We start from the raw sequence: 27,323 nt of genomic DNA on the forward strand, positions 1-27,323 counted from the left end.
CATTACACGTGTGGTAAGGCCATGCGTGGTAATGGCATGGGTTGTCATGTAAGATAATCAAACTCAAGCTATTGGGAATTACACAACCTGTATCTCAATTCCAAGGAACTGAAACCACACTTTATCTGCCCTAGGTTTTTTTTCGTATCTGGATTAACTCAAGTTTTCAACAGTATGAAGATCAATGAAATTACCTTGTGCCGAAAGTTCAAGTGGTGACTCAAAGATTATTCGGTATGGGCTCATGAGGTTTTTCAAGTTCTGAAACAGCTGAAACAAGTAGATAGTGCAGAGGATACATTTAATATAGAAAAGAATATTTGAAATGGTCGAACTGTACATAATGGCTTGAACTCTGCTGGGATTATAATTTAAAGGTAAATTGGCTAAATTTAGCAATTTATTCTCATGTAACTATATATATATAAGTGCATCACGCAAAGAGATAGTAATCAGAGTAAAAAGATATGAATCATTATTAAAACATTAGCTAAACCAAATGCATTCTGTCTCTGTCTTAACACTAGCTTCACTTAAACGTGGTAACTAATTCTTCATGGGACACATTACCGCCAGGCCCCTCCAGTCCTCGTCCCATTCCTTACAAAGTAAAGATGACAATCTTCACAACAGAAAAAAAACTGGAGAATGCTGGGACACCTAACCCCACACCCTCCCACTGGTAGTAAATAGCTGTACCAACCCAGCATTTACTGGTTCTTTTCTTCTGTCTTTCAACAGAACAGGGCGTGGATTTTGCTGGTTGCACTTACCTGTTTCACTTTGGGTGTCTTTTGTTAGGCTGCTGGGCTATCCTCGACGTCCTGCTGCTCGGTCTCCTGGCCTGCCGGGCTTACCGGGAGCCGCGTTGGTTAGCGGCAAGCCCTGTGTGGCTATGGCGCCGGTCTGTTCTGGGTTGGAGGGTACGTCTTCCTGTGGCTGGGCCGGTCTGGATGACGTGCTGCTGATGCTCCTTTGAGATGACTGAGGCCGGTCTTTTGTGGTGCCTTTGGAGTTCCTGGCTGGCTAGTGGGGACCTGTATGTCGGCCTTTTTCCACACTGGAGCTGTGAGGCCGTCTGGGAGTGCCAGATGCTGCAGGCTTTTCTTCTTTGCCCAGCACTTCTCTGGTGGAGGGCGCCGGGCTAGCTGGTGAGGGCAGTCTCTGTGTGGTGAAGTCTGCCTGCCCTGGTGGTGAGTACCGCATAGCGGTTTCTTTTCCAGTCCTGGTTCTGCCTGTAGCCGCGTCTCCCTATTTTTTTTCCTGTGTTCTGATCGGCTCTCTGGTTGGGCCTGGGTGTATGCTTCCCTGGGTGGCTATCTCTTCCTTTGCCCATGCCTCCCTGTTTGCAATTGGTCTTGTCTGCTTTCCAGTGTTGAGTAGGTTTGGTCCTGGTTAGTATCTGGTTGGGAGTCCGGCTGGGTTTACCTGATGCTGCAGGCTATTGGCCTTTTGTGATCCAGGCACGCATGTTGCTTGAACTGTGTTGTGGTCGTTGTTCCCTCTCTCTCTCTCTTTCAGCGGGTGTTTCCAGATGGCCTCCTGATGGCCTTTTGCCCAGCGCTGCGCTGGTGGTCGGTTCCTGGGCTGGCTGGTGGGGTCAGGCGATGTGTTGTGCTGTCTGCCTGCATATCGGTTTCTCTCCTGTTCTGGCTCTCTGGCCCTGGCCTTTGTGGTCCCTGGCCTCCCGGATGCTGGGTTATGTGTTTTCTACCTATTGCCTGGTGCTGTGTTGGTGATCTTTGACTGGGATGCTGGTTGCGGTTGGCTGTGTTGTGTGGCATCTGCCTTCCCTGGCGGTTTTTCATTTGATTTTCCTTGCGCCTCTGTGGGTTGGTCACTTTCTTGTGTCCTGCATCGGCCCTTGGGGTTCCTGACCTCCCTGCTTCTTGGGTTCTGTTTTCACCTGGGGGGTGGGGGGAGGTTGGTATTGTGCCCTCTCTCTTGCCTGGCATGGCCCTTGGTGCTGGGGTTCAATGGAGCGCTGTGCTTCTGCTGCCTTTCATTGGTCTCCAGCGGCTGTCTGTGTTCGGCTCGTTGGCTCCCGGGGCTGTGCTGGGGGCACCCCTGGTGTGCCTTTATGCGGACGTTGGGGTTTGCCTGTTGCCTGGTGCTGCATTGTGGGTTGCGGGTTGTGCGTGGACTGGCTGGTGGGGGTTGGGTACCATGTTGTGGTTTCCTTCTCCCCTCTTGGGTTTCTTTTTGAGAGCTTGGGCCACTTTTGGGGGTCCTCTGTCTCTCTGCTGCCAGGGACTGGGTGTTGTGGGTCTTCCTTCGCTTCTGCCTCTATGGCTCCTTGGTTTCTCCCCTGTTGCTTCTGCATGGCCTTTGGCCTTTCCACCCTGTCAGTACCTGTTATCTTCTGATCTTGGAGTTTGGTCCAAGTCTTGCCTGGTTCATGCCAGAGTGGGAGATATCCTCATAGTACCGGGTGCTGTACGTGTGGTTGTGTTGGTGGGGCGACCAGTGTGGTCTGGTGTCTGCCTACCCAGGGGTGTGTGCCGCTTTGCAGCATTCCATTTCACTACTACTTGTTGGTCCTGTTGTTTCTCATTTCCGAGCTGTGTCTTTTCTCTCCCCTGGCCTTGCCTCTGCTCTGGGGCCTTGGCTTCCCCGTGGTTTTTATTCGGGTTGTCCCTGGTATTCCTGGTTGCCAATGGCCCGGTTTATGGGACGCCTGCAGGGTTGACTTGGTCATGTTGCTTTCCCCTTGGGGCCTGTCGGGGGATGGTGTGGTGCCTTTGGTGTCTCTGGTCCCGGTTCTTTTGGTGGCTCTGCGGTTCTGGGGTCTGCTGGGGTTCGATTTCTCCCTTTCCCTCTTCCGGTCCCTCTTCCCTCTGTGGGTTGTGCGCCTTTGGGTTCTCCGGGCTCGTCCCTCCTTGGGTTGTGGTGTGGCCTCTGGTCTTCTCGTCTGTTGGTGGGGCCTTGGCTTTGCCTCTGTCAGTCTTGTTGTCCCTCCTGTTTGGCCCCTCATTTGCATCTGCAGGGGGGCTGGTGGTGACTTCTCTGCTTGGTTGTGTCCAGCTGTGACCGTGGGGGCTTTGATCACTTGAGGGTTGCCTTTGGGTGTCTGCCTGTGTCCTTTTCCAACCTTCCTTTCTCTGGACCCTTTGCGTGTTGTTTGGGTGTGGGTCTTTTGGCACCCTGGTGGTCGGCGGTCCTGTGCCTGGTGTTGCTGGGGCCCGGGCCGGCCTTCTGTCCGTTTCCTGTAGCCTCTCCTCTGCACCTGCCTGATGCGAGCTGGGCCTTGGCGTTGGCGTGCAGGTGTGGGCTGCTTGGCTCCGTCCCTGTCTTCCTTTTGCTTTGCATTCCCTGTGTGGCCTTGCTGTGACTGGATCCTATGCCTTTCCTTGTGCCCTAGATGGTTGGGGGTTTCGGGGTTGGGGCAGCTGGCCCTGTGCCACTCCTTCCAGCTTGTGGGGGCGCCGTGTTGGTGGCCTCGTGTCTTGCTGGTGTGTCTGTTGTTCTGTCTGCTTCCTTCTTGGAGGCTTGTGGGAGGATATGCGGGGTTGGGCTATGGGCCTCCTTGTTTTTCTCCCCTGTTTTTGCCCTTCTGCGGCTGCTCTTGGGTCTCGTCTGGAGTAGTTCCTTGGTGTCCTCCTTTGTCGTTCTGACCGGTTGGTCGGCTGTTTGTTTGATTGGGGGTTTCCCCCCTTCTCTGTTCTGGGTTTTTGTTGGGTGCCATGTGGTTGACCCCCAGGTTTTTTGGTTAGGGGTTGTCGCCCTTGGTGGGAGTTTGTAGCTGCTTCTTCCCTGTTGGGCTTGTTTGGTTTTTGCGTTCCCCTGGTCTCAGTGGTTTTGCCTCTCCCCACTCTTGGTATTGTGCCCTGGTCTGGTTCCGGGGTCAGCCGGGGTCCGTCCCTTGCTTTTCCTTGGACTGGGTCCTGTTGTTGGCCTCGTTTTTATGGGGGAGGGGGGTTGCGCTTCTGGCCTCTCCCTTGCCTTCGTTGGGCGGGGTGCTGGGTTTGTATCCCGATGTCTCCTGCTTTTGGGGTGGTTGCCTCTATCTTGGCCTGTTAGCCTGTCCCTATGCCCCGGGTCCTTCTACGGGTTTGGGGGGATTTTGGGCTGTTGTCCGGTGTTTCCACTGATGTTGATGCTGGGCATTCCTGCCTCGTGGTCTGGTTCACCTCTGTGGGTTTCTGTGGCTGGGTCCTTTGGCCTCTCTGTTGGCGGTGCTGTCAGGTTGGGTGGCACTTGCTCTTGGTCGCTGTTCCCTCTCCTCCTGGTTTGCTCTGTTTGGGTCTGCCCTTGGTTGTTCCTCTGGGTCGGTGCCTTGGCTCTTTCAGTGGGCCACTTCCTCTTTTTTTCTGTGCTGATCTGCTGGGGGCCTCCCCTGGTGTTTTGGGGTTGGTCCTGTGGTTTGTTGTGTTGATTATTTGTCTCTTGTTTTGGGTGAGGCCTGTTGAGTCTCTCCTTTTTTCCCCTTGGCTTTCCGTTGAGGTCATTGTGGGTTCTTTCAGCGGTGAGTGGCATTCTTCCCTTGTCTGAGGGGGAGTCGCTTTGTTGTTTCTGCTGCTTGGTTTTGGGCGCTGGGTGGTGTTCCTGCCCTTGGTCTGGTGACCTTCTGGGCTTTTTGTGCCCTGTGGGCGCGTCGGCTTCTTCTGGGCCTCCTTCTGCTGGTTGTTCTGGGGCGGGGGCAGGTTGCTCCGGCCCCTCTGGGGGTTTTTCCTTGGGGCTTGGCTCTTGATACTTGGTTTACTTTATGGCCTTGCCTGGGGATCTTGTGTCCCTCTTGGTGTGGTCCTGGCTTCCTGCGGTGTCAGGTTACCTTGGGTCTTCTTCTGTGGGCGGCCTTGTTGTCCTTCTGGTGCAGTCAGTCTCTGGTCCTTTCTTGTTGGGTTCTCCTCCAATGTGGTTGGTTCGTAGGTTCCTGGTGTGGGTTGTCTGACATTTGGGGGGGCCCTTAGGTTTGGCTCCATGTTTTGCACTTCTTGGTTGTCCCCTACTTGTTTTGGCTTTTCGGCCCTGTTGTTTGGTTGGGGGCATTGCAGGCTGTGAGCTTTTTTCTTGTGGTTCTCCCGTTTGCTTCTTTTGAGGTGCTGCTTTCGGTTTGGTGTCCCTGGTGTTTGTGGGAGTTCGGAAGGCCAGGTTTTTCTGCTTTGATATTCTCCACTTTGTAAGTAATGTGACGAGGACTGGGGGGACTCGGAGGTAATGCCCTATGACTTACTGGTAATCTTCATTACTCCTGGTCCCGTGGTCCTCGTCCCACTCCTTACGCCTCTCCCTCCCTCCCAGATTGCTGGCCTTCCGGTTGGTGGCTTGGTAGTTCAGGCAGAATGCTGGGTTGGTACAACTTGTGCACTCCCAGTGGGAGGGGGTGGGGTTACATGTCCCAGCATTCTCCTGTTCTTTTATCTGTCGTGGAGATGGCCATCTCTACTTTGTAAGGAATGGGACGACGACAATGGGACCAGGAGTAATGAAGATTACTGGTAAGTAGTAGGGCATTAATGACCTAGATGGTGCTCAGACTTCTGTCTGACATTCAAGCATTTGGTTGCATTAACACAAAAACAAACCATTAATCATGATAGTCATTAAGAAGTAAATTGAGCCATAATAACTGCAGCAGAGCTAAAATTGTCAGGCTAATACATATGGGGAATTTGTGTTGTTTTAAAACAGCAAACAGGGCATTGGTTTAATTAAATAGGCCAGTGATTCTTGTATGCCATAAACTTCTACACATCTGTTGATTATAGGAAAGCAAAAAAGTTGGTTGCTTGATTTCATCTCAGCCACTGGGAAGCAACCCAGCCTATATTTTCTGCTGCCCACCAGGCAACCACTTATAGGAAACATCCAAAAGCAAATCAGCCTTGGTCCTGCTCCAAAAGGAAGATTCCAGCCAGAACAGTCAAACCAGGTCACCTCTCCACGGGAACCCAAGCAACCGCCATTGGCTGTAGGTTCAATTATGTTGTCAAGAGAGTTCCAAATGTTTCAAGAGCTCTTGTCTTTGTTTCTTCAATTTTAGCTGACTGGTTGAATGAACGAAAACAAACTACTACTCAGAGATGGTGTGTCCTGGAGCAAACGTAATGGTGTATAGAAAATGCAGAAGGGAGAAACTAGAATCAAACAGCTGTGAAAATCCTAGTTTTCATTTGTTTTAAGACATAGGAAATAAGTACTGATTGGTTGTACAGCAGAAAGGAGAGTATTCCATTGCTGAAGTCATCAAAGTCTAAAGATTCTTCTTTAACTGCTATAAGAGCCACTGTTGGCTTACTGAAACGCTGTTTGTCTATAAAGTTTATGTGGCCTGACCACAAATGGCTTATTAAAACTGGGTGAAAATTCACAGGGTTCGCAATGTGCAGAATGCGCGAGTTTTAACCAATTAGAGATGGGGCAATTTAGAATATAGAATAAAATGCAAGTACTCTGTATTATCCCCCATTCCAAAGTGCACAGAGCATGCACCCTATCTGCTCCCACGATTTGTGTAAATTCTAAAGTGATGTGATTTGCGCACAGATTATAACCATATTTTTAACTGAAGCAAGAGACTGTCATTGGGCCTTAGGTCTGTCTATAAAGTCCTGAAAATAATGCTTCAAGATATGCACACAACCTCCGAGAAGGTAGACTTACTCAGAAGTGCTTTGAATTGTGGTGTGTTCCAAACCAACTCCAAAATCAGTCTTTGCAACCAATTGATGAAGTCTCAAAGAAAATAGGCAATGAGCTAGACACAGAGCATCAGTGTCTTGCACACTCCAAGATCAAGGAGCTGGTGCTTCTTCCAGGAGAAACAGCCAAAGTGTTTATAGTTATGAGGCACAGCAAAGAGTCCACCTAGGAGCAAACAAATCCTAAAAAGCTGTCATAGGGAGTGGCTATTTGATGGGAGGGTGAGCAACAGTCAAAATACGATCAGCACAAGACACTGCAAAGGTTATACTAGGAGAAAATGTAGCAAGAGTCGGTGGAATGCTTAATCCATTTCAGCCACTAGTAATTATTTAGGGCCGCAATCCAGTCCATCGTTTTTCACCAACTCTGCCTCTGAATTGAGACCAATCATATACAAATCAGTCTGGGTCCTGCTCCAATAGAAACAGCCCTGCTTGTACTGCCAGTCCAAGCCCCCTCCAGACAGGAACACAAGCAACCCCAATCAACTTGGTAAATCTTGAGGCGTGGAACACTATAAGTTATTAACCCACACCCATACTTGGTGTGTCTCGTAGAAAAACAAATTGATGAGTGGAATGCTTGAATTAATCTCATCCACTTGGGCTGTTTTACATACTGTTGGATTGGTAACTGGATCAGCTTGTGGAAAGCATTGGAAGGCTTTAAAGAAAATGAGGGGTGGTCCAACTCATTAAAAACCCTCCCGTCTTGACGCATACACACCCACCCTCCAGTTGCTCTTGTTTGATACCGATCACTGCTTCAACTGGGAACCTCGGTGGATACTAGGCTGAAATGTAGTTATTGTGGTCATTACTGCAAACCCCAAATTTTCCACAGTTACATTTTGATAGATCAAACCCACTGAAATTTAACAGAAGAAAATGCCAAGTAACTCAGAATAGGAAGTATTTACTGTACATGGTAAATATTTCAGTCTGAGGTGTCAGTATTTTCCTGTTGTGGTAAATATCTCACACTTGTCTTTCAAACGTGTGATTGTGGCCCAAGTTCTGTAATTATCATGTGCTGTAATTACCATTCGAATTCATTACAATGTACAATAATTACCACACAACTTGGAATTCTGATTTGTGAAGAAAACATTTTTAGTGTGCATATTGGAATTTACTTTATTAATCGGAATGAGGCCCATGGTGTTGTGAAGTGACCAAAAGGCAACGTGAAAGCCATAGGCTGGCAATAAAAAATAGATTTTGCTTCAAGTTAATTTCCTTCATAACAAGTACAGCTCACACACATGATAGGGCGATGAAAGGCTGCCTGGTAGCAGTGATTGCAAACAGAACCTCCATCTGGAGCCTGGGGAACATTTGCCCTTACTACGCTTGTGCTGACAGCTTCCCATTCCACCAACTTCACAGTGAGCCGAAGGGGTTGTTTATCAGTGCTTATTGATATGAAACTCAAGTCGTAATCACAGAGACCAAAAAATATTGGATGCACAGCCAGCTAACAATCAAGGGCAGACAGGGCAAGAGAGAAATAATGATTTCCAGTAAAAAAAAAATCAAGGGCGAGTTGACTGAAATCTCTTTTATGTCTCAGGTACAAACAGCCTTAGATGTCTGTGGGCACACACCTATAATTCCCAATGCATTGTATATACTTAAAATGGGCTAAGGGTCGTCCATTGCCCAAGAGTGGATGGCTTTGCTGTCTATCTCATGTTTCTCCTCTGTGACCCTCCCCCCCTCTAGTGTTGCTGACTAATGGACATCCTGGCAAGTGACTGGGCAGTGAATGGGGCCTAATGGAGAGTAAGGTGTGGGGTGGAAGGAGAATGATTACACACACACATGCGGTTTAGGGCTGGGGGGTTTCAATATCTGTTGTTTCTCTTTTTGTATTGTGCATTTTGAGATGTGAATATAATTGTTGCAGTTGCCTTTACCCTATTTGTAATAGGTGTTCCATGTTGTCCTGGCCCGGCTCCCGCCCCAACCCCCCTCCCTCCAACCCCCTCTCCTCCACCCCACCGGGGTAGTGGAGTCTTGGGGGAAGAGGGTGCATCCTGCTCATTGTATTGGAAGGTGGTATAAACAAATATGATCTAAATGTAACTAGCTTCCTTCTTCCATTACAGTGTTGTTATTGTATGTCCTATGTGGTTCTATTGGCTACGTAAAAAAGCAAGAAAAAATATTTATAAACAAAAAAAAAGATGGCCTTCCCATTCTTTGTCCACCCATCAGCGTTTTGATCTTGCAGTGTTCAGAATGGACGAGTTTTATCCTTTCACTACTGACTTGAGGCCGTTATTATTTCTATATCATTTTGTACTTTTTTGAGTGCATGGCATGTGTTTCGTTTCTCTTTCTTCAGCGTGTTCTTCAGCCTACACTTTGCCTCCCATGCACTCTCCTTGTATTCACCTGGCCTGCTTCCTATCCTGTACCCTGTTTCAAACATTCACTCCTATTTATTTTATTTTTGGATACTGGAAAGTGCTAATGAGTCACTTGTTCCTTTTTTACGATTGTGCGCTATTCTTGTGTTTTCCCTTTTATTTACCATTTTAAAATGGCTGGTCACCATGTTCAAACAGAAAATTAAACATAACAAACTGGACGCCAGTGTGTCAGGGTTCATGTGAAAGTGTTGAACACAGCTAGAACATGTGTCATAACAAATGTCCACGCGTCAGCTATCATCTCTAGAGGAAAATGCATTCCACAAATGCTGACCATGAGTCCACCACATGCGTCTTGACACATGTGAAGGCAAATCCAAAAAGCATTGGCAAAGCCAATAGCTCAGCCTTTTAGAGATAAGGCATATTGGCTTTGCCGATGTCTATTATTAAATGTTGCCTATGGTCATGTGAAAGTCAAGGGACCTTTTTACATGAATTAAGGCCCTGGTAAGTCTAAAACCTAACCAATATCACAAGATCTTGCTGCCAAGTATCAATAGATTGCTTGTGCAGTAAATACATTAAGTCAAAAATATTGTTATCAAAATCACTGTTGAAATAACACCACTATTCTACATTTTTTCCAAATTTTTTATCCAAAAGCACAACTCTGGCTTAGGAACAAAATTGCACAACACTGTTTCCCCTGCCGAATTATGCATGGAAAGTGGATGAAAGGGGGCTGTTATGCACCACAAGGCAAAAAGCATACACAAAAACACAAAGAAGGAAAGAAAAAAATGCAATTAAGTAATAAGATTGGCTGAAAGACAGACAAAAAAAGGAGAGCTGAGTAGGAACTAAAAAGCTAAAAGAAACAAAGCGTGCCTCACACTTCCCCCCTTCAAAATCTAATAGATTAAAAATTATTGGTGAAAAAATACTCAGTTTTGTACCTTGATGCTTTCCACATTGACATGTTAACATGCAACCCGAATGTGAGGCTGGAGTTGCTGTGGAATGACTATGGGACGATATGCAGATGATCAGCCCACCGATGCATGTAAGGGGGGACTGTCTGCGCCAGCAGTGACCTATAGCATCCTTCAGGAGGTTTTGCCTCAGTAACACAGAAAGATATTGGAAGGAATTTAGAGGAACCTAGAAGTACATGGGAAATGTTGTGCTGTGGAAGAGTTAATCACGGAGGCTTCTCTAATGTAATTCAGCTGTATTCATGCCTAGACTTCCAGTTCTGGAAAAGGTGGATCTATCAATTATTGTATTGTTTTCGTGGTGGTAAAGAGCCTTTCTAAATTGATTAAGATTGATTTGGTCACCTAAAACATTTTCACAGCTTTTCTGAATTTGATCAAAACGGATATAATGTTGACTGACAAGTAGTTCCATCTATATGAACAAATACGGATAAATGGTGCTCTTCAGAGAGGTTTATTTTGTGAGGGAATTAGGGGAAGATGTTTGTCAAAGGAATGGTTTATATGAGTGTCATAGTAGTAGATGCCATAGCAGTAGTGTATGCTGCAGCATACTCAAAGGGCCTTATATGGATCACAGCTGCAATTTGCTTCAAAAGGTAGCCTATAAAGGGAGCCAGAGAAGGCGTTTACAATGACAGTAAAGCATTTCTAGACTAGTAGTCACCCTGGCTGCAGCGCTTCACACGATCTGTACCATGGCACCTAAATCAATTAATAGCCAACTTGTCTCGCTGGTAACACCGATGTGCAGACCTATTGACTTTATCAATACTTATTTGGTTTTAAAAACCATTGTAAGATGGAAACCTGTGTGCATGCCGGCATGGTGGACAGCTCAATTTATTTTCTTAAAGTAAAAACCGTCAAAGTTGAACGTCATGCATGTGCACACATGGTGGCCATCTTCAAATTATTTTTTATAAATCATTGCAAGATGGCTGCCATGCGTGCACATGCATGCACACTTATAAGCATACACTGCGGCAATCTTGGAGTTTTCATTTATAAAGCAAAGAAAGGCCATTCCAGGATGGCCACCATGCATGCATTTTTGCAGCAGCCATCTTGGAAAAGATTTTCAAAAAAAGCATTCCACGTGGGCAAGCACTGTGGACATCTTGGAATCGTTTATCATTATGCACAAGGAAAAACATTCCAGAATAGCAGCTGCACATGTGTAAGCACATAAAGTGGTCATCTTGAAATGGTTTAAAACCATTAAAAGATGCCTGCCTCGTACAGTAGCTAAAGAGGGACAGAGCACAGCCAAAACTGGCTGCAAGCAAGAACTAAAAATATATCTACGAGGATCACAGTTTGATTACATCCAGCAAACTATCAAAAGACAAATATTTGAGGTATATCAATGTTTTTTTTAAACATGGTAGGCAAATACCCATAGTAACGGATCGTGGAAGAAACATGGTCATCTCTCAACATCTGCCACGCTTCTCCAACTTTTGATTTTCTATGTATAATTTAGTGACTTTCTTTGTATGTTTTTCAGCAGTGCAGCCACTGAATAGTGAAACTGACACCCTGATGGGATGAGAATCTAGCTCCAGCTTCAACCATTGCTGAATTGTGGCTGTGGTTAAATTGTTGCTACTGGTATCAATGTGACTAGGAAACAACTTTTATACTGTCTCATGACAACAAAAATGTTAATGAAAACATGGTGGTTGTGTAACTAAAAGGAAGAACATGTGCCTTTATTGTGTGGCCTGTCCGGTAGTGACAAACCACCTATTTTGTTTCTCACTACTGTGAGGGCTACTCTTTTTATAAGGTAGCATTAGAAATTCTCTTACATACTTTTAAGTGGTTATTCCTGGTCTGAAAGGAGGGGTGTAGCCATGTTTGGTATGCTTAGAATGGTAGTGATAAATCCTGCTTACTGGTTTAATTGGATTTTACATTACTATTTTAGAAATTCCACTTTTAGAAAGTGGGCGGTTCTCTGTGCCTATGACTCTTTGCGCTTTGCAGCCTGACCCCAATCCAAGTCTAGGCATGGGTGACAGCTACACTTGGTGCATACTTTCCAGACAGCCCAACACAGGAAGGGCTGGCTGTGACAGGGATTACATGTGCATTCATCTGCATACTGATGGTCTTCCTGGGCTTGGAGAAGGAGATGTTGTTCACCATCAACATTTCTATAGGTTTTGTCTTGCCCTCACACAAAAGGCTGATTTACCCCCTACAGATGTCTGGAGCCAGGGCTGGGTTGAAAGGGACTGATGAACACTTCTAAAGGTTCCTTTTTAAGTCACCCCTTGAACAGCACATCGGTGATGAGCCTGTCTGCTCTGCGTCAAGTTACCAGAGTGTGAGCACAGGTTATCTTTAATGTGTAACTAACCTACCTTGACTAGAGTGGTGGGTTCTGCCTGGCTTAGGTGCCTACCCTAGCCAACCAGAAACTTCATTGCTAACAATAATCTGCAGCATAATTTGTAGATTTCAACAAAAGTATTTGCTTGCAACTCAAACAAATAAAAAATTACTAAAAAACGTGGTGATGTGTTCATGCGTCATGGAAGCCCGCACGCAAAGGTTAACTGATAATTTTTCAGTTGCTTATTTCTTTATTTGTTTTTTAAACAGGTACTAATGAGAAGAAATTGTTGCCCAGGCAGTATTATCATGTGTAAAAATGACAACATAATAAAGTAATACTATCAAAAAATGTGGCACAGTATGACACATAATTTTTTTTTCTTGGAGCATAATTTAGTCAATCCTGCTGCATAACTTGGCGCTTCTCTGCCTCATAAATAATTCTAGTAGCCCTGGCTATAACATGCAAGGGTTCTACTCGATTACAGCTGTAGTGATGAGGCATAGGTAGAGGCGGTGCAAAGTAGCTGTGGAACAGTGCCTTCACGCTGCCACTTTCCAAGCAAGCTGGCTAGAAAAATGTGAAAGTGATCCCAATCCAACCATTACCAGGGTTGGATTGGGATCAAAAATCGGCCCGGGCACACCAAAAAAAGTGGCCCACATTTGCGTATTGCCTTTCTGCAAAACACTGCTTCAGCGAAGTTTTCCAAGCAAGCTGGCTAGAAAAATGTGAAAGTGATCCCAATCCAACCATTACCAGGGTTGGATTGGGATCAAAAATCGGCCCGGGCACACCAAAAAAAGTGGCCCACATTTGCGTATTGCCTTTCTGCAAAACACTGCTTCAGCGAAGTTTTCCAAGCAAGCTGGCTAGAAAAATGTGAAAGTGATCCCAATCCAACCATTACCAGGGTTGGATTGGGATCAAAAATCGGCCCGGGCACACCAAAAAAAGTGGCCCACATTTGCGTATTGCCTTTCTGCAAAACACTGCTTCAGCGAAGTTTTATGAAAAGAAAGTGGGTGGGGGGCAAGTTTTATTAACTTCACTTATATTTTTTTGTATTGCACAGATTGGTTCACACAGCTGTGCCACATAAGAATGCAAGTGAGACCACTTCTGCTCAGGCCCCCTGCCCTGCACGATCAGCATACATTAATGGGCCGGCCCAGCAGGAGAAAGGGAGTGATACCTCAGCCCATCTTCCTCTAGAAAGTCCACTCAGGCACCCACTGGGCCGCTGGGGGCATTCTAACAGCACCCACAGCCCCCAGGCTGCCAAAAAAAGCTGCCCACAGCTAGAACTTGGCTACCGGCCCTTTCTCGAGTGCCCGCTGTATTCGTGCACTTCTCCCGACAAAAAAAGAACGCCGCCTTCGTAGACATAAAAACACACCTCGCGGCGGAGCCGGCCGTCCTACTATCGATCACCCGAGAGATCGATCGACTCAAGAAGCCCTGGGTTTGAGCGGAATGCGCTGCCCGCTGTGAGGGTGGACAGGAATAGAGCGGGGGCGAAAGATAACGAGACGATGCAGTGGAAACGTGGATGCTAAATGCCCGCAGGGCTTTGGGCTTGGCCTGTGAACGCACCCGTCGCTGTCAAGAACTATCTCAGCAGAGGGGTGGAAGAAGAGCATACTGAAGGGAAGCCCACAGACAGAACGGTGACCTCTACACCCCACTACGCCTCCCCTCCCTCTGCCTCGTCCGGGGCCTCGCTGCTCTCCAATGCGACAGAAGCGCCTGGCGGTGGGCGCAGCTCTGCAGAGCAGACACCGCATCCCGACAGCAGCGTCCGATCAATTGCAGTATTACTGGCACCGGTGGAGGGACGTGAGAGCACGTACGCCGCAGACGACGTGCGTCACAGGCGGCGATCCATCACCGCAGGCTCGGCAGAGCGACCGAAATGTCACTGAGAGGTGTTAAACTCCACACCTTTACCACAGGAGCCCTTCTCAGCTCTAGCGGAACAAATGTGTCCAGGGAGAGGGGGTGGGCCAGTTCCATGACAATGAGAAATGTAATTGGGAAGAAGCAAAACAAAGACAAGACCACACACTGATGCTCCTGACTATGACCCAGGGACAGCCATCCAGAAACAGCCGAGAGCACATGGCTCAGAACATATCATTAATGGCCGACTCGGAAACCCGAAGATCACTTGCTGAGGAACCCCAAATAGTCCGCACAACGGTAGACAGCGTTATACAGATGCAAAATAGAAACATGACATTTAAGATCAAACCGCACTTAATGACAAGAACTTGGTTCATGTAAATACATTTGACAAAAAAACAATATAAATATCGATATTGAAATGAAATTGTGACAGCCACATTGAATTTCCCAATTGCTCAACTTCTTAAGGATGAAAGGATGGGTCAGTACAGCCAGGACTAGGGAGTGTGCATATCATTTTTATGAAAAATGTGCAGCTGCTGCATTAAATAATTGATACAAAACTTTGGATCTGCTCCCAGGATCTCGATTACAATTGCTCTTTCCTGTATTAGATTAGATAATTACCTCACTCGATAAAATCCAAGACCGATGTGTTTGGAATTGTCCGAACAGTATACCTACCGTCTTTTTCCAAGATATGCCTGAAAAATGGGGCATAACATGGATTTTGGTGCATACTGCACTATAACTTTTTTGTTTTAGTTTTTGCCGACACATTTCCCCTTAAGTATATAGCCGAATGTTTGGCCTGTCTTAATTTACCTCGGAAAAATTACCGGTGTGCAGTGTTTGCCACAACACTTATAATTTCATGTGTGGTAACTTGTGTACTTGTCTGGAAACTCATTTTGTTTGCTTGTTTCTGTATGAATAATACGCCAGCCTATACCCTCTGCTGTGAGTGTGACCAGGGCACAAGTCCTGAAAAAAGAAGTGAGGGTACGCCAATCTCGCCCCAGAGAGGCCAAAGAGTGAATGTGTGGCTCCATTTGCTCCAGTTATCGAACTCACGTTAAAAAAAGTGGGGGTGACGCCGTCCACCTGCGTGGTACCCCGACTCGAGCCCTGAATGTGACACGCTATCTTTTCAGTATGAATGTGCATACGAATGTCTTCAGGACAATGTAAGTGTCTGAATGCCTGATAACACTACTTTCTAGATTTACCTATAACTAGGGCAGTACAAAGTCCTGATGGAAATACTATTACCTCACTACCTCACTGTCATGGTATTACACAAGGGTGTTTTATTATCTCCCAATTCTGTGTGTCACTGGTCACACACATAATTGCCATGTCAGACCCGATTTACCAGCAAACATGCTTAGTCGTGTCGTTAAGGGATTAGATGGGACCCTTGTGCCCACCATATTTGTGGCAGAAACAAAACAGACTCGGCCCACCTGTTAGCTGCTGTGGACTTAGCAGCATGATTCAAAGGGCAGGAATGTTGCGTATTTCACCGTATGGGTTAATCTACTAACCAATGCCGTGAAACGTGGTGACCACGACCCACACTTTCAATCCTGCCGCTTGAACTAATTTGATGGCTGTACATACATACATATTTATTTGTAAAGCGCACACTCACCCAAGGGTCTCTTGGCGCTGAATAACAGGTGTTTACTGTTACCCAACTCGTGGGTGCTCATTTTATCGACCTTGGAAGGATAAAAGACTGAGTGGACCTACCAGGATTTTATACCTGTGACCATGAGGTCAAACATAGGGCATTGCAGTGGACGCATTAGCCCACTAAGCTACCAGACCCGGCTGCGGGTGTGCAGAGGGCAGAACTGGTATCCTGAAAAGTGGTTTCTCGGAGTCCCCAACAGCTGGTGGCGGCTGAGGTCTATGGGCACCTTGTGCCCTTCCTGCCGAGCAACATGGTGACTTTCCGGGCTCACTTGCTCCACTGGCTGCACCAACAGGGCACCACAGGTTACCGGCTGAGGTGGCACCAGTAATTCTTCTCATTGACTCTGCCTCCAAGTGTGCAGATGAGCAAAAGCGCTGAGATGACTGAGCAGTTGCACCAGCTCGGAGATTTGGTTAAAGCTTTATCTGCAAGAGCTGCAGCAGAAACAAAGGCACAGCAGCTTAGCAGCAGGCGTGTGGGGGCACAAGCAGACAAGGATCTCTGAGCTGCTGTGTCAGCAAACAACTTGTGATTCAAGATGTGATCAGGATTCCATTATTTCAAACATATGAACGTAATAAATAAACCTTGTTTATGCATCAGCACATAAAGTAGATGGAGCAAAATAAGGGGTGTGTCTCAAAGGATGACCTGCTCAGCAGCCCTTTCCGCCGGCTTAGGACAGCAAGGAAGAACCACTGATCCTTTCTCACTCTAAGCAGTGAGAAGCATATGTATACTGGGACTGCAAAATGCTGACGTCATAACCCTCTTACTTCACTTGCAAGAATGATTCAAACATTTCTGTACGTTGAATGTCACTTAGTAGCATCCAAGCCCTGAATACATTTCAACAGTAGCATCCTCAAGTTTAGGTATTGGATGAGTGCTGCTGGAAGGTTAAGCTGCTTTATTTATATGTAACCAAATGACTGCTAGTTATGAGTTCAACTAATCCCCAGATTTATGTCAATCTAGTGGCCTCAGAGCTTGTAGGCGAAGTTAAAGGCAACTGCTGAAGCAGTAGATACAGGAACTTAACAACATTTCTAGACAATACCCACCTTCTCCCCATTCGGGTTGCCCAGCACGTAGCAGCCCATGATGTGGATGATATTTGGCTCTGGATTCATCTTGCTCATGAGTCTGCTCAGCTTTCTCCAGAAGCTGGAAAAGAATAATAGGAAGCAGGAGGCATCACAAAGCAGGCTATTGTGAATCAGACTGAACAATCCCAAAGCAGAAACTACACGAGTCACACTCGCTCATCTATGTCCAAATACACTGAGAACAGTTCCAGGAGAGCTCATGAGGAAGGTGTCTTGTGAGTCAGATTTAGGCCCAGTAGGCGAGAATTATGCCAGGTTTTCAGAATAATACGAGAGTATGTCAAGAAATTCCATTCAGATTTCATGCACACATATGCATTTTAGGAGGATATCTTGAACATCAGGCATGGATCTGGCTCTCCTGTACCTGCTTTGGACAGCTCAGGATCTATGTAAGAGGGTCATATCCACTAGCGGGACATGCTGTTTTGTCAGCTTTAGTAGTCCCTTGGTCAACAAACAATACTACATGATGGAACAGTGACTCCTAACAGCTCTTAGTTCTGCGCTCTCTTTGGCAACAGATAGATCATGACTATATCGTTCAGTTTTCATTGCTGCCCATGATGCACAACCACATCACACAGAAATAATTAGAAAGGATGGCAACGAAAATAGAATAGTAGCATTTGGAGGTACCATGTGTATTAGATTGTATTTTTTATTCGTTTGGAGGTTATTTGTTTTAAAGACCCATTGAGTCATTGCATCTGCCAGATTGGTGCTTCATGACCTAAGTAATACTGAAATTTGTGATATTCAGTGCAGCGTGAGAAGGGAAAGGAGCCCCCAACATCCAGAATTAGGATTACCAAGTGATGAAAGGGTGCATCATATTACCCTGTCCCCTAACTTGCTGATGGGTAGCTTTCATGTTTATTGGGTAGTTAATCACAGTCATGGAGTTTTACCATGGGTAGTGCACGCTGTATTCAAAATAAACGCAATAATGTTAGATAGATATTAGAGAGCGTTACAGGCATGCTGAAAGCGAACAAAACTCCATCCATGCAGTAGATCACGTTCAAGACATATCAGTAGGTGATGAATTCTCTAGACTGAGTCGTCTATTCAGAAGGATCAACTATTAAAAGAATGGATCTATCTTTCAAGACATTAAAACAAGGTTCCCCCCAACCTTCTTATAGTCCCGCGTCTTCTGATAACATGGGCAAAACAATGTCACTCACACAATCATGTCTTCCTCCTTTTCCACTTTTGCAAAGGTGGCAACCTTATTCTTCAACAGGTACAAGTGTCCGGGGCCACCCTGTAAGGAAAAGAAAGGTGCTGTCAGTGTCTGTGTTTATCTTGTTGAGCAGCGAAGGGACATGAAGATAAGTCCCTGCACTGTTGCGATTACCACAGATTTCTTAGTGGCCTCGGAGGTCAGTGGTGACAGGCGCATACAAAGAGAAGTTCAGCAATGACACCTCAAGGCAAAGACATTGCAACAGTGACTCCAAATGGCCAATTGGAGAATAGTTTTGTCCAAGGGTTGACCACAGCAGTTCCAGAAACCCATATGCCTATTTCCCAGCCATCATTTATGAAGTCAGAAATCTCCTTATACTAGATTTCCTCCTACATTTACAGGAAATTTCAAGCTTGAAAGGAATTTCCAAAAGTCTAATGGTGTTCATATGCAAATGTAATTTTTCTTTTTACAGATTTCCAAGAATATTTTATCACTCGTGCTTTGCTCACCAAAAGAAAAAATCACATGACTTAGTGCAGCTTAGGTTTGTATTAACAGGTGTGTTTTTATCTTCACATGCAATTTTTTTCCCTGTGAATAGACCCTTTGCCTCAGAGATATACTAAATATGAAGCTGTTGGCTATGCCTCCCCACTGCATAACCTATTTACTCTTGCCTTTTGCAAGAGTAGTTTCACATGTGCTTCTAAATTGGGAAATACCATGGAACATTTTATGAATACTCACAAAGTTTTGACTTTGTGGGTGTGCACAAAAGAAAGGGTCCCTACAGGATTTAAATTTTACAAATGGAATTCCAAATAATTGGGCGTCTTAATGAGGTTTAGATCCACAGACCTGTAAGTGACTCTGGCCCCTCTACCCATCTATGAGTGAAAGAGTGAAGGAAAGAAGTGTTTGTAACAGAAACATCAGTAGCTGACAACCTAACTTTAAAGGATCTATTTCCGGTCACCAATGTCATAGGGTGCAAGGGTTGGAGGTCTAACAAGGATAAAGTCTTCAAAGTCCTGTGCAGAAAATGTTAAGGAGCTGAAAAGTACAACTCCCTTGTACACAAACAGCCAGTAATATTCACAGTGTTTCAATTTTTCTATTTCTCTAGTATTTGTTAGTGATGCGGTCTCTTGCAATTTTCCTATTAAAAAAAAAGCATTCCATTCTGCAAGAAAATTGCTTTTGTTCCCATTGCATATACACCGAAAGGGCATTAACTTTTTGGGCGAATAGTTTTAGGTAGCCACATGGTGTCACAGACCAAACAACAACTCTATTGGCATCTGTGGCTCGTCCACCCACAAGAAGAAAGAGTGTATTTTAAACAAGTCTTTCAGAAATATTACAAATACACAATAATAAAAAATGATATGGTCTTGCGTACTTAAATGTATCATTGGAAAACATGAAAGCAAAAGCTGAATCAAAGATTGCATAAGTCATACACATACGTACACATTTAAAGAACACTATATCACAACGTAGTAGCTGTCCATTTCCTCTCAGGACAGAGCTCATCCTCCCATCACATGTTAACTTTATGCTTGCCTTTGAGCCGGGCAGTGCTCAGTTGTACTTTGGCTAAGTATGCCCCATACAAATACCACACACATACAAAAGCTGGAGAAAACCAAGGAATGGCGTGTTCTCAGCAAATTAACACCACAGACCATCTTTTTTATCACAAAAAACGTCTGTGTAGAATAGATGATATAGGACATCTTCAGTTTGAAGAAAGGAGTCAACTGAGAGACACATCAGAAAATAAATGTCCCCTTTAGTGCAAAAGGGTCCTTTGGAAGCGTTGAATCATTTCCAGGAACTGCATGGTCAGCAAGCTTCACTGATTCGTTTGACTGGCATTTGTTTTATCAAACCTGTAGGTGTGCTATCCTGTAGGCTTGTCAACACACTCAGAAGGGTCATTTGATAGTTTCAATGATAGGATCCTTTAATTAAAAGTCAAAATTAATTGAAGTTGGAAATACAGGTAGTGGAGCTCTACACTCTTGAATCTTAGTTGCTGAAGGAAAAGGAAGTCTCTCAAGTAAAACTGGAGAATCCTTGGGAAAGAGAACTAAACAAAAAAGAGGTGCCAAAAATGTGTGGTTGGAAATATCACCATGCACCAGGTAAACAGAAAAAAAGTGAGCGAATCATGAGGGTACACACCTGACAGAAAATCAGCATCTTCCAAATCTTGCAGCCTTTTCGGTAAATATTCAACTTTTTCTCGATTTCCTCTGCAGGGGACACAAAGAGGGTGTTAAACACAATGAACTAAACACACCATTAACTAAAACAATAAAATTCAATGAAGGACGGAATGAGTGAAAACTTGTGAATGAAAACTGAAGAAGGGATCAGTCGGAAAGAGCCAAGACTCATCATGTTGCTGTATGGCACTGTCCGTCTTTTAGTTGGTCGTTGATGCATACTATAGCTAGAGCCGGGGGCCTCATTTATGAAAAGTGACGCATCGCTGCATGAAAACAGCGATGCGTCACTTTTCACTGCGCCCTCCTTGCGACACCAATGATGCGTCATATTTAATGTATGACACATCATGTCGCAAGGTCTTACAGATACGTCAGTATTTCTGACGTATCTGTAAGCGCAAAAGTGACGCATTGCTGGAGTGTGTCACAAAAGTGACGCAACTCCAGCAATGCGTCCTTTCACATGGGGAAAGCCCCATATGAAAGGGCTTGCGTCAGTCTTACGCCTGCTGTGAGGCAGGCGCAAGATTTTGACGCAACAGCATCCTAAAAGTGACGCAGTGAAATCTCATAGATTTCACTGCGTCACTATTACGAGGCTTTTTGCAGGGGAATGCCCCCTCTGCATATATTATACCTGACGCAGGTATAATGTGGCGCAGGGGTTTAAAAAGTGGCGCATCTATCTAGATGCGGCACTTTTTAAATATGGCGCAACAAGGCGCATATTTTACGCCACTGGTGCGTCACAAAAAGTGACGCACCGCGGCGCAAAACTGACGCAAGGCCTCATAAATAAGGGCCCTGGTATTTATCTGGTATGGAATGGGGCACTGACCAGGAACAACGAGAGGGGAAATTAATCACATGCCACGGAGGGAAGGAGCATAAACGTACACAGGTGGTAGGCAGGTGAGAGAGCGCAAACTGACCAAAATGTAGAAATGCATCACACTTACACGTAGTAAGCACAAATCATGAAGAGAAATGCCATGAGTGCTGATAGTATCCAAAGTTATATTCTGAAATGTGTAGTTAATATAGAAGTTTAAATAGAAGTGGAACTAATACCGAGTTGTGTGAAGTAATGCAATTTTATTAAGCGGGATTATTCCTGAATCCATGTTGTGTAGCTGCTAAAATGTAAGATGGCATACGGAAACGTTGAAATATGGTAGGCCTCAGGGCCTGAGCAAGGCGGGAGGGGGAAGGCGATTGAAATATACAATGTGGATTGCACTAATGTTTAGAATTAATGAGTAGGCTTTTTGATTTACAGATGTGTTTACTTAATCAGTAGAATAAGAGTATTAACATGCTAACAATTAAAGAAGAAGTCGAATATTATAAAACTGTTGTAGAGCTGGAAAGCCTTAAATGTTGATTTACACGTATTAGTCTGGAAAGGGGAATGTTGCAACGCAGTTGGAAAACCATAAAGATTTGGGACTTGGCTCCAAATGTCTGTCTGGAAGAGAAAAGGGGGTATTCAATTATTAAATGTGAATAGAAGCCTGTTCTTGAAATGGACCAGACATGGAGGAGGGTTCCGGAATGTTTAAGGGGTATCAGCGGGCCGGAGAAGCGTCTGAGAAGCAAGGTCGACTCTAACCGCAAGGCCTCATCATGGAAACAGCCAGAAGCTACACCACGTGAGGGGCGTCTCACGAGGGGCGTCCTAAATGTTGTTGTGATTTTGTATTAGGGACAGCACCCCTGGGTGGAGTTAGAGCAGACGCCTGAGGACCCTTTAGAGAGCGGATGGGTAGGCAGAGAGGGGTCATGACTGGAGAACTATAGGTTTTCACCAAGAGTTCGAGAGTGGGTGGCTTCCTTTGGGAGTCATTCACTGCTGACACCTTTGATAGGTTGAGACTTGGTTAAGTAGGGATACCATCTAGTGCAGGGTAGGGAAAGCCTAACCTGTAATTTCCTTCCGCCTGTAATGAGCGATAGATTTCAATACGTGTCTATGCTAACGGCACTATTGTTTTTAGAACTGGTATTGATAGTTTCCGTTGTTCGTCTGAGGGCTTTCAGAGAACACGTGTATGTAGTTGGGCCCGTGTATTTGGTGAATCTCATCTTGAGATGCTTGTACTTACAACTTATAATAAACCTTTGAAAGCTAGAAGTTGTTTGTGATCCTTTGAAGCAGAGTCCTTTATTGGGGGAACTAACTTGGTAAAAGATGCACTTTATTTCTCAATGACAGGCAATAAAGATTCAGTCGACCAGACCGGGGTTTTGGATCGATAGTGATAAGGTATTGATCAAAATCTCAGCCCTCCCAGTTGGTAGCTATAGAGAATGGTTGCCTTCTTGAGGAAGGTGATCTAGGCCAGGTTAGATTACCCCAAGCCCCCTAGAGACCGATGATCGGAAGAACCGCCCGTGGAAGAAGGACCGGATGACGTGAAGCAGAGAAGCAGCAGTATCGGTCGAGAGTGAGTATAAAGGGTCATGCGTGTTAAGATTGCGGTGTTTTGTATTGTATCTATGTGTAATGTTTGGCGGAGTTGAATGACTGTAGAGAGACTGTGGAACAGGTTGTGAGCGCGCGCAACCGGTGGAAATCTTAGGCTCAAGGAGAGCTTAAGTGGTTCGGGTGTATCGGACACCCAGAAGTAATTGTTAACCAGGGTGAAGGGGGTCATGAGGTACCAGTGACCACCCGAAGGACCGGATAGGGGGAGTGGGTGCGCGAGTAACAGACGCTGGTCGGAAGTTACTGTGCGCGTACAGAACCTATCAGAGTGACGACAGACATCTCGTCAGTTGTGTTAATAATTACAGATAGACTGTGGACGTACAGTCGAGGGAAGTGACCGCTTGGTCGGAAGTAGTCATTTTTCGGTGTATGAATGGGACGCATGCATGACCGCGAGGAGAGCTGAGAAAGGAGGGGTGCTGCTGCGAAGCGGAGACTAGTGACGTCAGAAGGTGCCGCGCTGGGATTGGTCGGCCGGTGAAAGACCGCGCTGCGATAGGCCAGCTAGCAAAGCCGCGCTAGGATTGGTGAATTGTCATCAGGAAGTAAACAGAGTATTCAAGCTGGAAATCTTGCGCATAATTATGAAGTGTTTTAAATGGTTAAAAGCGCTGTTTAAAAGAGAACGTAGGGGATCGTATGAAGGGGAAGAAGCCCCGCCGGAGGGTACGCCAGCTCATTACATGGGGGTAAATGTTGGGCTGCACACGATTCTGTGGATCTCAGAGTGGAGTAAGATGACAGATGGAAATGAGGAACTCACGTTCCCGAAGTACGGGACGTATAGATTAGAGGTGCTACACAGACTAAAAGCAGTTATGACCGCTACGAGACCCTTGCCTAGACCAACACAGTTTGAAGCCCTTAATGCATGGATTAGGGCAGCGCATGAAAAGAACATGAACAGACGGCAGGAAAGAGTGAAACGCTCGGTAAGAGCAGTACAGGATGCTAAGTGGGATGAGGATGCCAAAAGATGGAGGGCGCATAACATGGAAGTAAACAAATTGTATCCAGTGTTAGAGATGCCCGGAAATAAAAGCCCCCTAGAAGAGGATGACGAGAGCGAGACAGAGGATAGCCTGATAAATAGATTATTGACAGACAGGCCGCCTCCGTATAATAGAGCAGAAGGAGATGCTGAGAAAGGGGGGGGCAATGCAGGAGAGCATGGGCCGCTTCCCAGTTCCGAATGGGATCCTGCTACAAAGAAAGAACTGTCTCAGCCTAGCCAGGTGCAACAGGTGGTCGGGAGGTTTGTGGTGCAAAGAGCGCCAGAAACGGCGTGTGCCACATCCTACGCATTACCTGATGCACTACAGGTACCTGTTACCATAGGTCCTATAGTATCAATATATGACCCAGAGAGAGCTAGAGGGGAGGAACGGGTACGGAGGGACAGAGAAAGAGCAGAAATGGCAAGAAGGATTGATACGATTAACTCCCCAAGCCAGTTACCGATACCAGGAGAGTGGAGTACCCCAGTACCCACGGCAGGGGATCTGGGGAACATTAGATACCCAGAGGATATGAGGGGACCAGGACGGAAATCCTTTCAAGAGTTAAACGAGTACATGAAGAAATGGGATGAGGCAGTTGAGGCTCACAAGAGCATCATAGTGGCGGAAGCTGAAAGGGAAAGGCAGGACAGCAGAGCCCGAACTCACTGCGGGGCTGAAGAGAGTAGTCCGGAGTGGGACGGGAGGGAGAAAGACAGTAGGAGAGGCACCCATTGGGCCCGAAGCGGAGGTAGATCAGACCTGGAAAACGGAGGGGTGTCTCGCCCACTATGTAGTGATGAAGATAGAAGGGCTCGGGAGTACAGAGATAGCTTTAAGTGTATCCACTGCGTGCCAGACAATAGAGAGCAGAGTGGGAATTGCGAAAGGCCATACCATAGTCCCTGTGATGACGGACATGAGCGCAGCCCAGGGAATATGGGAAACCAAGAAGGATCGTATCAGATACTGAGTGATACAAGGCCAAGAGGGGATGAGGACCGAAGGGAGAATAACAGGGAGTCCGACGGTGAGAAAAGAGGAGAGAACGGACAGAGTAGGATAGGGGGTAACAAGCCTGTGTTCCATCACCTTCCAAGATCGGATGGCCGAGCATGGGATCTGGAGAGATGGGAACAAGAGAGAGCACTCCCCAATTCTCCCGAACCCAAACGAAGGGCCCGGAGTTGGGATGGGAGAGACACATGTGAACCGCCCTCGAAGGAGATATTACGAGCAGAAATAAAAGCCAAAAGGCTCGATGTCTCCAGCTTAAAGTCAGATCTGGATGACATGGTAGATGGTACCCTGCCCTTAGAAAGAATAGACATGTATGAGCAGGATGAAATTCTGTTCATGGCAAAGGACGTAACTCGAAAGGCGAGAGCAACCCATGAGAAATTAGTGGAACTAGCAGGCAAGTACATGGTAGACCTGTCAAGAACCAAAGCCTTACAAGGCAACCACAGGCTACATTACACAGACCGAGACCTAGATGAGAGGCGAACCATCGGATTGAAAACACACATAAGGGAACTGATCACTGGAATAAGGACATGGAGGGCCCTAGATAAGTGGGAAGAGAGGTGGTCCAAGAGAGGGACCGTCAGGAGAAGCACACTTATGATGACACCAGGAGGACAGCAGGGAGTAGAAACATACCCTTTGAGGGAAGTCGCAAATGGGACCTACGTCCACGTCCCTTGGAGTAGGGGGGATTTAGCTGCTTTTACCACCTCTTTCCCCAAATTGCGGGAGAACCCAGTGGAGTGGTATAAGCAAGTTGAGAGATTTGTAAAAATCTCAAAGGTCCTATGGATAGATTTAAACACGCTGTTTGACATAGTAGTGCCAGGAGATTTGTGGACCGCATGCAAGGTTAGTGCTGAGTGGCCCACCATAGAGCCCGAGAGAGATGCTAAGACTAATGGGCCGTCCGAGAGTGTGATGGCAAAATTCGAGAGAGTAATGACTTGGCTGAAAGATAAAGTGCCAATGCAAGACATAGATTGGGTAAAAATTGACCGAACCAGACAGGAACCCAAAGAGTCAGTTCACGAATACTATGAGAGATTGCTGAAGGCGTTCAAACAGTATAGCGGTCTGGATGTAATGGATCCAAAGGACATAGGGCAGTTTGTGTCCAAATTCGTCTTGGGCCTGAGACCGGATATTAGTTTAATGATACAGCAACACTTGATCTGTTGGCAAAATAAACCCCTGGACGAAATATTGAGGTATGCTAGGTACTGCTGTGATGAAATAGACTCCAAGGCTAAGAAGTTAAAGGAGAAACTGATGGTGGTACAGATGCAGGCAGCAGGGAAGGGGGGACAGCAGCAACAGCAACCGGGAACAGGTACTGGAGGAAAGAGACAGTACAGTCAGAACAAGGACAATGGGGAGAACTCCACCTTTAGACCAAGGATAGATATAACTACCTTAAAGAAAACAACTAGGTGCCACCAGTGTAACGAGGTGGGACATTGGAAACGCGAGTGTCCCTATAATGTTGAGATAGGAGATCAAGAGGTGGAAGAGGAAGAGACCCAGAGTGCGCCTGCAAGAGGGGTAACGCAGTACCAGGGAAAGGTGCTCAAAGGGGGGGGGGCACCTCCCCGAGCTCAGTTCCCGCAGCCACCCAGAGTAGGGACTATGGGCAAGACCTATAGACAGATGCCACTGTTTGTCGGAGGAGAGGAATGCTATTATGTGGACCCACTAACTGGACAGAGGGTAGAAAGGGATGACTGTACCCTCGGGGCAGCTCTGGAGGTAGATCAGAGGGGACCCTATGTTGAGGCCGAGGTGGCAGGGTTCCCCACGACATTTTTAGTGGACACAGGAGCCACCAGATCCACGATCAGGTCAGCCGCCGTGCCAGGCCTGCCTATGTCTGGAGAGACCATACAGGTGGTGGGGGTCGCTAACAGGAGAATGACCAGTCCTCTGACGGAACCCGTGCAGGTGAAAATAGGGAAGTACAGTGATGAGCACCAGTTTGTGGTTTGCGATTCTAGTCCTGTATGTCTGTTAGGAAGAGACCTGTTGTGCAAGTTAAATTGCACCATATATTGCACACCACAGGGCGTGGAAGTATTGACTAATGATGATGATGCTGACTTTAAAGTCGCCAATTCCAGAATATGTGTGGAACTATATCCCACTTTGACAGTAGACGAGCTACCCTGGGATCTGAGAGAGACCGTTGCTCCGGAAGTCTGGGATTTCACTGGGGAAGAGATTGGGTTGGTGAAAGGAGTAGACCCAGTGAAAATTGTAGTGAAACCTCATGCTGAGTTCCCAAGAA

At 46.1% G+C, this 27,323-nt stretch overlaps 1 protein-coding gene across 3 annotated transcripts in view; it reads right to left on the minus strand.

The window, feature by feature from the left end:
- The window catches only part of NSMF (NMDA receptor synaptonuclear signaling and neuronal migration factor), a 198,526-nt gene that overhangs the window by 14,675 nt on the left and 156,528 nt on the right, over window positions 1–27,323 (minus strand). For all 3 annotated transcript variants that reach the window (XM_086921190.1, XM_086921191.1, XM_086921189.1), the window contains 4 exons: window positions 20,478–20,548; window positions 18,280–18,359; window positions 17,045–17,147; window positions 195–270 (listed from right to left, as the gene is read on the minus strand). In XM_086921190.1, the coding sequence (XP_086777316.1) occupies window positions 195–270; window positions 17,045–17,147; window positions 18,280–18,359; window positions 20,478–20,548 (330 nt within the window). The remainder of the gene's footprint in view (window positions 1–194; window positions 271–17,044; window positions 17,148–18,279; window positions 18,360–20,477; window positions 20,549–27,323) is intronic.

This window comes from Lissotriton vulgaris, chromosome 5 (genome assembly GCF_964263255.1).
Source record: "Lissotriton vulgaris chromosome 5, aLisVul1.2, whole genome shotgun sequence".
NCBI classification, from domain to species: domain Eukaryota; kingdom Metazoa; phylum Chordata; class Amphibia; order Caudata; family Salamandridae; genus Lissotriton; species Lissotriton vulgaris.